At 33.2% G+C, this 13678-nt stretch overlaps 2 protein-coding genes and 1 non-coding gene across 3 annotated transcripts; 2 read left to right on the top strand and 1 right to left on the bottom strand.

Moving 5' to 3' along the window:
• On the top strand, positions 1-9621 carry LOC105335260 (ADP-ribosylhydrolase ARH3). Its single transcript, XM_011439069.4, has 7 exons — positions 1-212; positions 1474-1600; positions 2763-2976; positions 4988-5211; positions 7716-7822; positions 8126-8208; positions 8565-9621. The coding sequence occupies exons 1-7, from the start codon at positions 47-49 to the stop codon at positions 8769-8771; spliced, it is 1128 nt and encodes a 375-aa protein (XP_011437371.3). The 5' UTR covers positions 1-46; the 3' UTR covers positions 8772-9621.
• On the top strand, positions 2298-2370 carry Trnat-ggu (transfer RNA threonine (anticodon GGU)). The gene has a single exon. It is a non-coding gene; the product is annotated as a tRNA-Thr (tRNA).
• A 92-nt stretch (positions 9622-9713) lies between the features above and the next one.
• LOC105335261 (U4/U6.U5 small nuclear ribonucleoprotein 27 kDa protein) lies at positions 9714-13527 on the bottom strand. The gene is made up of 7 exons (XM_011439070.4): positions 13403-13527; positions 13096-13128; positions 12127-12217; positions 11399-11475; positions 10766-10845; positions 10468-10529; positions 9714-10113 (listed from the first exon to the last, which is right to left on the bottom strand). The coding sequence occupies exons 1-7, from the start codon at positions 13443-13445 to the stop codon at positions 10059-10061; spliced, it is 441 nt and encodes a 146-aa protein (XP_011437372.3). The 5' UTR covers positions 13446-13527; the 3' UTR covers positions 9714-10058.
• Between the last annotated feature and the right edge of the window lie 151 nt (positions 13528-13678).

The raw sequence follows: 13678 nt of genomic DNA, 5'->3' as shown, positions 1-13678 counted from the left end.
AGTAACTGAAACATCCGAAATAGTGAAAAACGAAAGTAAAATAAACATGTCGAAAAATGTTATTCTTTCAAAATTTAAAGGCGCCTTGGTTGGTGCTGTGTTGGGCGATTGCATCGGTTCAGAGTTTGAGGGTTTATGGGCAAAAAGTATTGGAGTGGAAAAAGTCTTAAAAAGTATCGGTAAATTGGAGTCGGAATATGATCCTGCAACAGGTATTGCATGATTATACACATTCATATGTAGTACATACATACGTGTATTATAAATATATGCCAGATATACCGGTATATTGGCAAAGGAATTGCATATACTTTTATAGAACTGCTCATGACAATTCATTGTTCCTCTTCCTGTTAATTTTTCACAGAATTAATTTTTTTAATTGTTGATATAGACCTATATTTGTAGGCCTACGTTACTTCTTAATTTCATCCGGATTATTTTTGAAAAATTTTATATAAAAAATACACAATCAATTTACTGGTCAAAGATGTGCTGTTATTGAAATGAAGGGGTAAAATCATTTTTCATTGACATGCCATCTCTTTTATACCAACACTGAGAAATTCCCAGGTTCTTGCATAGATTTATAATGAGAAAATCTGACATCTTTTTCCATTAATTTGTAATTCACTAATAGAACACCTCTCATAATATTTGAACATTATCATCCAGGGCTGCGTTCAAGAGCGTAGCTGCTACATATGGCTACGTAATTGAACGGTAAGCTAGCCCTATGCTGCTACGTAGATATTCGTAGCCTAAATATTTTATGCTAAGCATCAAATTCAAGATGGCCACCTTAGTTACCACTTTGTAACAAACATGAAATCTATTTTTTTTAGTGATATTTTGTTCATCCCTTAAGTTATTATGAATTTTAACATGTATATTTCCACTTGAAATTAAAAAATTTTGTCGATGTAATAAGTCTTTAGTTGAACATTTTAAACTTCAAATCTGAGACCTAGCGGTCCATTCAATAGACCTAGATATCTACGACCTAGCGGCTAGGCTAGCTGCTACGATCTTGAACGCAGCCCAGGTTACTTTCTTGTTGTTTGCAATGATATAGCAGAGGTTGACTTTTGATTTTTTAGATCTGTCTTTCAACATGTGTTCAACTTGTAAAAATATAGGGTGCATTTCAAATGATAAATTTTTGGATGTTAATTATTCCTTCTTGTGGAATTATATCATTTAAATCCTGCAGTATTGATGAAAATTGAATAATTTAAGAAAATGTGCTACATAAATAGTACATGCATCTTGGGAAGAGTATAAAGTTATCATGCTGAGCATCACATTTCCTTCCATTACTGCTGCATGTAGCTAGGACATTCTTTGATTAATTTCCTTATTCCTTATTTTTAAAAGGAGTTAATTGTTTAACAAGGCTTGCAAAGTGTTCCTGAAAATAGACAAATCTTATAATCTCCTTGCTAACCACTGAGTTTTATATATAAATTCCAGATGGCAGAGAGGCTGACAAACAAGACAAGCTATTACGGGATTACACAGATGATACAGCTATGGCCAGGAGTGTAGCCCAGTCTCTGATTGAAAATAAAGGCTTTGATGCAAAACACATGGCAAAAATGTACTTTGCATTTTTATTCACAATTTTTTTTTTATTGAATATTCTAAATGAACAATGATTGCTGGTAGGAGTTTGTCTAATTTATATGTAGATGTAACGAAACATTGTTAAAAGGATGTGGTCTTAATTTAACTGAGAATTTTCAAATTTTAATTTTTCACAATTTAGATTTTTAAATTTTGAAAATTTAATTGTAATTGTAATTTTAGGTAGCAAGGGATAGTTTGGATAATATTTTTGTAAAATTGAGGGTTGCTGTACTTGAAGGCTTATGAGTGTTGCTAAAATTCATAAAATGATTTTTAACCATTGTTTTTAGTTAGAGGGATGTTGTTGAAATTGGTATGCAATTTGTATATGCCTCTAATGCTATTAAGTATGTCACCGGGTTCACAGGTGTGTGACTGTCAGTCAATATATCGGGTCTCAATTGCTTAGTGGTTAGAGCGCTGGGACGGTACGCCAGAGGCCCTGGGTTCGAGTCCCGGTTGAGACTTGACTTTTCACCACCTGTGACATTTGGCGCCCAACGTACAAAACCCACGTTCACTCCCTAGGAACATGTTTCACAACATTTCCTTAACTCGTGTTTCCTTAACTCGTAGAGTTCTACTCGTAAATTCGAGGACGAATTTCTACAAAGAGGGGGAGTATGTCACCGGGTTCACAGGTGTGTGACTGTCAGTCAATATATCGGGTCTCAATAGCTTAGTGGTTAGAGCGCTGGCACGGTACGCCAGAGGCCCTGGGTTCGAGTCCCGGTTGAGACTTGACTTTTCACCACCTGTGACAAGTACATGCGTGGAATCAGAAGTAAAAAACAAAACTTCCGGCTATGACTGTTGTATTGACTTTACATAGTGAAATTGCAAGTTATAGATGGGAGGTAAAATAACACGAAAAGTTAATTGGTGGATGGGACATAGTAAACTATACATTGATAAGTTTCAGACATTATCACATATAATGGTGCAACATGCCCATGATTTATGTCAACCTTTTGTAGGGAATTAGCTGGAGGAGGTATAAAAAGCTGAAAAATGGGCAAAATATGAAATGGGTCTAAATCTCAGAAAAACCAGTATGTAGAAAATTTTACACGTTTTGACCATTAATTTTCCAGGTTGATAATGAATGAAAAAGATTTTTTTATTGTTGTAAGGTTTTCTGAAGAATATTTTAAGGACCCGTACCGAGGTTATGGGGGTAGTATCATCACTGTGTTCTCCAAGCTGAAGGATGCAGAATTCACAGATCCATATAAGCCAGCAGCAGAACAGTTTGACGGGGAAGGTTCGTACGGAAATGGAGGGGCTATGAGGATCGTTCCAGCCCCACTGTTTGCCTACAGACAAAATGATGTTCAGCATTTGACAGTCAGTATACATTGCACATTTTTCAACAGTGTAGAATTTCTTCATATTTGTACAACAGAATTTTAATTTAGATTTGAGTATTATGGCACACAGTCACACTGAATAAAAACATGAATTTTGTGGTAAAATTTCTGATTTTAAGGAAGGAGTCTTTTCTGGTTTTCGACTTGTCAAACGTAAATTTGATTAATTGTTCTTTAAATCAAGATGAAAGGAAATTAAAATAGTATATTTTTCTTTCTTTTTTACTATCATACAACTTGGCATAGAAAAATGTAATTAATGTTTAGAATTGAACAAGGACTATATTTTTGGCGTAATATTGGCGTAGGAAAATATCACATGTTGCGCAATTCAGAATTGTTGCAGATTATATATATATAATGAGTCTGTTTTAGCATTTTAAAAACAATAACAATAATGTTGGATTTTTTTTTACTAATGTGAACTAATAATATGATACTTGGGTTTCAGAATATGTTTTTAAAATATGATTTGCCTATCAAATAACATTTTTATAAGCTTTTTAAAGCGCCCATTCTATACATTGATTTTTGTGAAAAAATCACGAAAATCAGTTTTTCTCTCTTATGAAACGGTCAATATATTAGCTTTTCTGTCAATTTATATCTTTATATAAAGTCTTCATAATACATGAAAAATTAGAAATATTTAATTATTGGAAGCATAAAAAAATAATCAAAATTTCTTCAAAATTTAAGAAAATTAGAGGAAATGCGGGCTAAGCAATATCAATTTTAGTATAAATATTTATTCCAATTTAGTAGTATAAGCTGATAGACACTCTCATGGTCTATCATTGTATTGAAGATTTGAATCTTCAAATCTTAAACAAATGTCTACAGAACTATAAAGAGCTACACTTATTTTTATCACTCTTTATGTTGAGGAAAAAGGTAGTGACCTTGACCTGACCTTTATCCGAAAACAAAAAGGTCAAATTTAATTAAACTGATAGAATCATTAAGTAATATGATCCGTTTGACTGTGTCAAAATTTCATGCATTTCTTATTATAAGAAGTATGTTTGATAATAAAAAGACTCCTTCCTTAAGCTCATTGAGGCAAAGTCGAAGAGGTTAGTCATACTAATTACCTCATCATTGGCTCGGGACCTGGTTAAAGTTTTTGAAGCAGGTCCTGTCTCTTGGTTACTACTGGTCCTATCTTCTTTAAACTTGCATGGATGGTTCGTCTTATGATACTTATATGCTTGAATGCTGAATCTAAGCCATAGGTTTTGGATGCTGGATGAGGATAAGGTTCTTTTAGCAGCTTAAAGTTTTTGGAGCAGGTGCCCTTTGATGATTGACTGCATCTTAGATACTAGTGTTACTGGTCCTAACTGTGAACACCATTCTTGCGTGGCTGGTGTATTTTATGTAACTGATGCAATTGAAAGGCTTGAATGCTGAATTTGAGCCATAGGTTTTGGATGCTGGATGCAGTTAATGTTTTTGGAGCTGGTTCAAGTTTTTGGAACAGGTGCCCTTTGATATACAAATCCTAGTAAATTATCATTGGTTCAACCTTAAACCAATTTGGATAGATGATGCATCTTGTGATACTGATGCACTCCACAGCATTTGATGCTGAATCTAAGCCAAAGGCTTCAGATGCTGGAGGAGGATAAGGTTTTTGGGGACCTGTTTATGTAATAAAGTTAGAATGCTACACCAACATTTTATTGTACAGTATATGTCACTGGGTTAACAGGTGTGTGACTGTTCATCAACATATCAGGTCTCAATAGCTCAGTGGTTAGAACTTTGGCAGGGTGCGCCAGAGGCTCTGGATTCTAGTCTTGGCTGAGACTTTACTTTTCACCACCTTTTACAATTTAAGTGCCCAACGTACAAATCCCACGTTCACCCCCTTGGAACATGTTTCACAACATTTCCTTAACTGGTATAATTCTACTCGTAAATTTTAGGACGAAAATTTCCCGTTCACAGTATATCTTATTTTCATTATTACATGTATTTATTAGGAATTAGTTGAACAAATAACTAAGATAACACACTCCCACCCCTCAGCAATAAATGGTGCAATATTCCAAAGCTTTGCGGTAGATCTGGCATTAAGAGGATCAAAGGAGGTGGATACAGGAGCATTCTGTGACGAACTGCAGAAGAGAATAATGGAAAGAGAAAAAAAAGTCACCGAGAAGATCAAAAAAAGGAAACTAGAGGAGGTTGAAGCAGAGGAGGACAAGTATGTACACATACATGTATTTAACTGTTACTAGGATTGTATGCATTGTGTGTGTCCCTTCAAAAATGTGTTTTATAAAGGGTATACTTTTAATGATCATTGTGTATTACCTTGTTTTGATCTTTAAAGCCCAATATAAAAAAAAAGTGTTTTTAATGCGCCTCCGCTTATATACTCATTTAGTGGTAGCTGATCTAAAATATCAGTTTTAATTAGATTGATTTAGAGCCTGCTCTGTAGGCGCCCTATAGTGATCCGTCTGTCCATCCATCCAGCTCTCCATCTTTCATCTGACATCAAGATCAAATGTTATGATCATATCAAATCCATAACTGTGTAAAATCCATCTTGACCACTTAATTTCTTCCTTTGGCATTTATATGGTCCAATTTTCATACACAGAAAGGGTATACATGTAGTATTGCAGTGACCTTCAATCAAATTTAAATTTCAAAGGTCAAGGATATTGGACCTGTGAAAAATCCTTATTCAGACTATATATTCTCCAATTTGCTTCATCTGGCTCATACTTACTTAACATAAAGAGTGCTTTAGGATACAGGGTGTGCAGTCTACCTGAACCAAGTTTCTAGGTCAGAGGTGAAGGTCAAAGCATATCTCTTAGAAATCCAAATTTAGACCATGATTTCTTTCCTCTTGGCCTAATTTTGCCAAAAGATTGCTTACAGGAAAAGGATCTTAAATCAGAGGTTAAGGACAAACCAAATCACTTTCATCCTTCATTAAGGTAGCTCACTTTATAAAGGTTTATACATGAACTTTATATCGAACAATCCTATAGAATATTCCCACTTTGATATTGCTTATTTTTTCCCTGTATGGCTTGTCTATTTCTTGACTTGCGCATCATGCTGTCTTTCATTATCAAGTCACTTTCTTGATTTAAGCAATTAAGGTACACATGTATAATGATCCACCTTAAAGTGGGGCCTATTTAAATGGTAACCATCTCATTGATGTCTAGTTGTGTATTGAACTAAAAAGATCAGTGTTTTATCCCACAAGGATATAATGTATTAAACAAATTGCATTGTATTGTGATTTTCAAAGCAATATTAAATATAGTAATATGCACGTAGTCATTTTAATACAGCACAATAGTAATATAAACAAGAGGCCCAGGGGCCACATCACTCACCTGAGCAACAATTGCCTTTATTCTTATCAAATTAGCATTACAGTATCAAAATATCTTGACAACTAAGTACAGTAGATCTTGCTAAAAAAAATTGAAAATCTGCCAATTTTTATCCGCCTCTTTTTTTGGGGTAAATACCAAGCCCCTTTTGTTGTTGTACCTGTAAGAAGATTTTTCACTATTCCTATATACCACCCCCCCCCCCCCCCCCATTTCGTGGCCCACTTTTCTATAGGGAATCATGGTTTCATCAAACTTAAATCTGCATAACCTGTGCTTTCACACTAAGTACTGAGTTTTGAACCGAAAACTCTCCCAGAATATTTTTAAAGATTTTCTCTATATATTCCTATGTAAAAATTCAAACTGCCATCACGGCCCCGCCCTACCACTAGGGACTGTGATTTCGCAAACTTGAATTGACACTACCCGAGGATGCCTCTACACAAGTTTAAGCTTTTCTGGCCAAATAGTCTTTGAAAAGAAGATTTTTAAAGATTTTCTCTGTATATTCCTATGTAAAAATTCATCCCCATTGTAGCCTCACCCTACCCCTGGACTATTATTTAAACAAACTTAAATCTATACGATCTTGGGATGCTTCTACTCAAATGTGGGCTTTCCTTGCCTAATAGTTTTGAGAAGAAGATTTATAAAGATTTTCTCTATATATAAAAATTTATCCCCCATTGTGGCACAGCCCTACCCCCCAGGGACCATGATTTGAACAAACTTGTATCTACATTATCTGAGGATGGTGATACGCCAATTTGAGCTTTCTAGGCCAAATAGTTTTTAAAAGAAATTTTTTTAAAAGATTTTCTTCATATATTCCTGTATAAAAATTTATCCCCCAATTGTGGCCCCACCCTACCCACGGGGACCATGATTTGAACAAACTTGAATCTACACTATCTTAGGATGCTTCCACTCAAATTTGAGCTTTCCTGGTCTAAAAGCTTTTGAGAAGAAGATTTTTAAAGATTATCTCTATATATTCCTATGTAAAACTTGATCCCCAAATTGTGGCCCCCCTACCCCCAGGGACCATGATTTGAACAAACTTGAATATACACTATTTGAGGATGCTTCCACTCAATTTTGAGCTTTCCTGGCCGAATAGTTTTTGAGAAGATTTTTAAAGATTTTCTCTACATATTCCTATGTAAAACTTCGGCTCAGGTGAGCAAAAAATAAATAAATACTTGTAATGGTACATGGAATATAAGGTATATAATAATGTAGTCCTTTTTTTCATCTGACAAAAAAGGGAGATCGAGGGCTGCATTATTGCAATTAATGGATTATGACTGTGCTGTTTTTTGTATGTTTCTTGTATATTTAGGGAAGCAACACATTTTGATTTTCCCTATGCAAGCATCACAGACGACATAAGGAAATATGCCTTACAAGAGGACTTACCTTCCACGGAGGAAATCACAGGGAACTTGGGTAGTCCTGTTTTTTTGGTCAAAATTTTTATCCTCTTGATTTTCAAGTTTATATAATTTACATTCACATAGACATAATGAAAAATTCATTTTCTTTTTAAAACTATTGAGAGTTGAAATTTTGTGTCAGTGTACATACATGTATACTGTACTTGTATTTACGCTCTCAGTTGATAGTCCTTGGGCCTGAAGTGATCAATGTAAGTTTCAGTCACAAGTAAAATCACTTGTCAGTTGATATAGTATATAGCCCTGTGTCTATTTGATGATAGATGAAGACAATTTTTTTTACTTTCTTCTTCAGGAACTGATATTTCAGCCTACAGATCGGTTCCAACAGCTGTTTATTCATTTCTGAGAGCATCAAAACACATTGACAAACTGGAGGTAAAATAACATAGTACAGTAATTTGTTTCTCTTACAATCTAAATGTAAAATTTTATATTTCAGTAAATGTAATGGTCTCATTCCCGAAAGATTTCACATGTTGGACTACAAAAGGTGCATTATTTTTAATTAAAAAAAAAAAAAAGTTATGAAACAAAATAGATGGGTATTGAGACTAGGGTAAAATAGCTAATGATAGATACTAAAAAATTTAAAAAAATGTTTGCTAATGAAACTACATGCACTAGTATATACCTAAATTACAAGGCTAGTTCAAACATAAATGGAAAGTGTATCAGTGTTTATACTATCAAGAAGGAGGAATTTATTCCAAATTTTGTTAAATTTTATTTAGGACAGAAACTCGTTTGAAAAGACCATCATTTATGCCATTACCCTGGGAGGTGACACAGACACCATAGCAACAATGGCAGGTGCTATAGCAGGTGCTTGCTATGGCATAGAGGCTATTCCAAAATCCTGGCAAGCTAGCTGTGAATCTGTGGAGGATGCCCTGAAGTTTGCAGAACAGCTTTATGACCTGTCCTCAACCAGTGAATGATTTATTGCTGTAGTATTCACGAACCCATCTAACCAATGAATGAGGATAATTTCAATGCTACATACAATTTAATACTGTAAACTGTAAGTTTGCATTGTGGAAATTTTCATGACTTTTACATTGAAAATTTGTAAATGTCTTTACCAATTTGAACAGTTCAGAAATTTGGTACTTGAACTGGTAAAAGAATTGCAGTGACTGTAACTTTTCTTGCATTTCTTCTGCAATGTGCAGCTACTATATACCGGTAGTGATATTTAATACTGGTCTTTGAAATTCACCCAAATAAAACTGTGCATACAGCATTATTGATTCAGTGGATGCCAGGTATTCTGCTCCACTGTCATCATTAGTGTCCATACTACATGTACATGTATTTGCAAGTGGAGTGGACACTATTTCCTTGCTTGCAACAATCCTCCTTTCTTTATTGACATTACCTCATATATTTGGACATTTACAGTGTACATTATTTTATTAAAAAGTAGTTGTTATTTTCCTTTTTTTATATTGCTTACTTATTAGTTACACTTTCTGTTTAGCAAAAAACCTCTGATAGTGTGACGTACTAAGGCTGTCAAAAGTTTTATAATTCTTTGAGATCAGGAAGAATTGCTGCTTTGAAAAAAACCCACCAACATCCCATACTTCAAAATTATGATTTTTTTTTTACTACTTTAATTTACAATTCATAAGAACTTGTGACATTTGTGGTTATTTATGGAATACCTGGTATATTCAAGATACTTGAAAGACCATTACTAAAATTATTAGCCACCTGTAACTTGAATATTCAATATTTGCGGTATTTTGAATCACAGTTATTAGTTAAAATCATGTTTGAAATTTTTCTTTTGTTTCTCCATCTCTCTTAAATTTAAACAGCTTAACTCATTACATGTATTTATATTAGATGACATTTATAAACAACAAAAAACACAATTTACTTGTATATCATGGTGGTATTCTTATACAACTGCTTTATAATAATTCACTCTTTATATATGAAGCAGAGGACATTTCATTGACTGTGATAATTCTACATAGATGAATATTAAAAATAAAATGTATTCATTAAAATTGCTGTCTTCCTCTTTCATTGTTACATATTAAAAATGGTACTGTATGGATACTACAAAAAAACACATGTACATGTACACATCACTTCACTTCATCCTCTGTGTCAATGTACTAATTGTTGTTTGACTATAAAATGTAATTCTGTGCACTGTTTAGCATTATGCATATAAAATGGCTGTCAATCAGTGGGCCTTGATGGAAATTGTCTCAGGCAATGAAGTCTAAAGGTCTGTTGAAGCCACCTCTTCTGTTCATGTACTGTCTGCAAGTATAAAAGGATTCCTGATAAATAACCCAATTTATTAAAGCAGGATTTTTTATTAAGTCAAAAATTCAATTGATTTGCAATAGGGTTGGAACTGGGTTGGGTTGGAACTGGGAGTGGTGGTGGGCGCTAAACTTTGGTGCAAAAATTCTCCCCACTTTCAATTTGCTTCTGATGCCACTGATTTGTAATTGGTTTAATAAATACGATTTTCTCTAGAATTTAATTTTAATTATAATGTTAATTAATGTTAATATTCATAAGATTTAGCACGTATTGTTTAGGTAATTTAAAGGTTTCAAAAAAGACAAGCATAACAGTACATGTGAATTTAGGTTTAAAAGGGCTTACCTGTATCTTCGCTTCTTTGGTATATTTGCAACATAAATATCATTTCCTTTAACTTTTTTACCCTACAAAGTAAGACATTTAATTCACATAAGGAATTCTGATTTTCATGTATTCAAAATAAGAATATTAAATCAATTTAAATTTTAACATATTTTATTGAAAAAATTCAATAGAATTGGACAATAGGCATTGCCTATGTAAATCTTCTCCTTGAAATAAGAATATATGAAGAACATGTAAACTACTGTAAGTCTGAAAGTATCAACTTTATAAAATGAGAGCATGCAGATATTATTACCTTGGATGAATCAAAGTTTCCAAAGCCCATAATTTTCATCATATCTGCTTCATCCTGAGGCAATCCTTTTAAATCTTCCTCTAAAGAAATTTAATATCTTTAAAATGCTGATACACATATTTTCCATTTTAGAAAGAATAATTTTGGCTTGCAAATTGATGCATTCAAAACCACATTGTCAAAGGGAAAATGCAAATTTCCTGAAAGTTTTCATTCTATTGCCATTGAATAAAATAAAGAAAGTCCAAAAATTCTTTCATAATCTAATACTGGTTACTGTATTAAGGTGGTATGGGACATCTGTTGATATTAATATGGATAAACGTACATTTCATCAAAATACTTTCACAATTTAAGAATTTCTAAATTTTACAATAATTGACCAAAATGAGAATTTTATATTTTTTTTGAAAGGCAAAAACTATATAAGACCCAGCTGGATTTGAACTTATGACTTACAGATTCGTATTTAACGCTCTAAAACCATTATGCTACGCTGTTAAGAAACAAATTTAGGAAAGAAAAAATTTACAAAATTTTATTGTTTATTTTGATAGGAGGTATGTCACAAAATTGATGTGTCCCATACTATCTTTAATGTGAATATTCACTCCATGAATTTTCTTACCATACCTGATATTTCTGGCTTTTGTAAAACTACTTTCTCTGCCTGCTTTGGTTCTCTTTCCCTCTCTTTTTCTTTTCTTTCCCTGTAAATGACATTTTGATTTTAGTCATCATTAATCATTCGCTGTTTGTCTATGACGTCACCTAAATGACCCTATTCCCGCAATTTTGCAAAACAATTAAAATATTGTCATTTTTTCTTTATATTCTGCATTCAGAAGTATAGAGTGCAGGTCTGCTCAAGTACGATTTTAACATATGTTTTTAGTCCTATAATTAAACACATCATACTAAAAAAAGGGACTTGAGCAAGCCTGCGCTCAATATCTCCCAGTCAAAAAACCATCGGAAAATACCCACATTTTGCTACAAAACATCAATTATTCAAAAAACGACAATTTTCATGACGTCATTTCTACATTATGACATCACTGTGGTGATAACCTTTTACACACTTCTTTTCAATATGATTTCAACTATATATGCCACCTTATTTTTAAAGCTCTTTTAAAAACTAAAATTTTGGGGGCAAAAAATGCATAATACCACACACAGTCTTTTATAAATTCTTCTCTTTCTTTGAAGACTGGCATAATATTAAAATTGAAGTCATTTTTTTACTCGACAATTTGATTACAAGTCCGTTTGGGTATGAGTCACTTTGGTTATGAGTTGATTGTGGGTTTATTAGGTACTTTTGTACATAAAACTTTTATCGGTATAATTCAGCTTACTTGTGCCTTGGTGACCTTGATCTGTGTTCCCTGGTTCTGTGAGGTGACCTAGATTTCCTTTTGGGGGACCTGGAACGACTGCGTTTGTGTCCTGAAAAATAACCATGTTTTAACATTACACCACACACATATGCAGTAAACCAAGTACATTTATAATAGCAATATGCTTTAAAGGGGCATGGTCACGATTTTGGTCAAATTTTATTTTTCTGTTTTTATTATTTGCAATGCTTTAGGAATGCATTTCTAATGATCAAATTAAATTTGGGTGCCAGTCGTTGAGTTTTAAGCAAGATACAGGGCTTACAATTCTTCGTCGTGTAAACAAGGCTCGTGCCCTGTTTTTGTTTACATAGGTTCAATATACCAGTAAAAAATCTTTTTAAAGCTGGTTTGTCTATCTTTTTATTCATTTTAAGCATAAATAAACAGTTCCTAACGATTGACACATTCATTTTAGGTCTAAAACTGGAATTTTCACTTCAAGATTCAAAATGTAAATAAACGCTTTGTTTACATTGCAGAGAATTGTGAGCTCCGTAACTCGCTTATGACTGATCAAATGACACTCAAATTTTGGTTGCCTATTAGAAATGCCTTACTAAAGCATTGTAAACATTAAATTCGAGAAAATAAAATTTGACCAAAATCGTGACCATGCCCCTTTATGTATCTGCAAGATTTTGTTGGAACCTTTGCTGGGTTATATCTTAAAAACTGTCGTAGACCAGTGTTTTTTACACAAACTAAGAGAAACAACTCTAAGTTGAAAGAAATAATAAGAAATATGTTGTTGAACATTGTCGAATATCACTTCCAAATCTCCTGTTCATTTGTTTTAAAAGAAACCGCATATGTTCAAAGCCAAAAAAAGGAGAGGAGAAAAAATAACCAGTGTTCAATTTTTGCTGCATTTATCATTTTTATGAATGAAGTCAGTCGTGAAAATGAAAAAAAATAGGTATTTACTTCTTCTTTCTCTTTCCCTCGAGGGTCTTCTTTCTGCAAAAAGATTGTAAAGAAATAAGTTAAAAGATTCATTGAAACATACACCAACAAATTTATTTCATTTTTCAATGAATGAAAATACAATGAAATAATTTAATTGATTCATCTGTTCACAGATAAGCTTTGCATTTAACTGTTTAATGATCGATGATGATCAGATGATACAGGCTAAAGAACATTTAAATATAAGTATTTACACAATAACGGACTATCACTGTTATGAGGACGAATATATACATCCCTGATTAAAACATTACTATTTCAATACCTCTTCTTGGAGACCTGGACCGAGATCTTGATCGTCTCGGCATATTATTTTGTTCTTTCTGACTTGGAGCTTTCGTTCGAAAATCGTACAGGAAATAAATAGTGAAGCAAAAATTGCAAAAACCGTCACGAGAAAATTTTTCCGGAAAACTATCACCCCCCCCCCCTAAAAAAATCTATTTTAAACTAATTAATCTTGTAATCTAATAACGTTACATTTTTCATTCCAAATGACTGTAATATAGAAGCGAATTTCGTAAAACCGGGAATCTGAGTT

Source organism: Magallana gigas, chromosome 8 (assembly GCF_963853765.1).
Source record: "Magallana gigas chromosome 8, xbMagGiga1.1, whole genome shotgun sequence".
NCBI lineage: Eukaryota > Metazoa > Mollusca > Bivalvia > Ostreida > Ostreidae > Magallana > Magallana gigas.
The sequence above is the reverse complement of the archived record's forward strand: the minus strand, read 5'-3'. Positions and strand labels throughout refer to the sequence as shown.

Bases quoted from the DNA above. Each gene is read 5' to 3' on its own strand.
- LOC105335260 (XM_011439069.4), top strand. From the start codon at position 47: ATGTCGAAAAATGTTATTCTTTCAAAATTTAAAGGCGCCTTGGTTGGT. The intron at 213-1,473 runs GTATTGCATGAT...TATAAATTCCAG, and splicing joins GGAATATGATCCTGCAACAG to ATGGCAGAGAGGCTGACAAA. The intron at 5,212-7,715 runs GTATGTACACAT...TTGTATATTTAG, and splicing joins GTTGAAGCAGAGGAGGACAA to GGAAGCAACACATTTTGATT.
- LOC105335261 (XM_011439070.4), bottom strand. From the start codon at position 13,445: ATGCCGAGACGATCAAGATCTCGGTCCAGGTCTCCAAGAAGAG. The intron at 13,129-13,402 runs GTATTGAAATAG...ATCTTTTTGCAG, and splicing joins GTCCAGGTCTCCAAGAAGAG to AAAGAAGACCCTCGAGGGAA. The intron at 10,114-10,467 runs GTAAGCCCTTTT...TTATACTTGCAG, and splicing joins CCAAAGAAGCGAAGATACAG to ACAGTACATGAACAGAAGAG.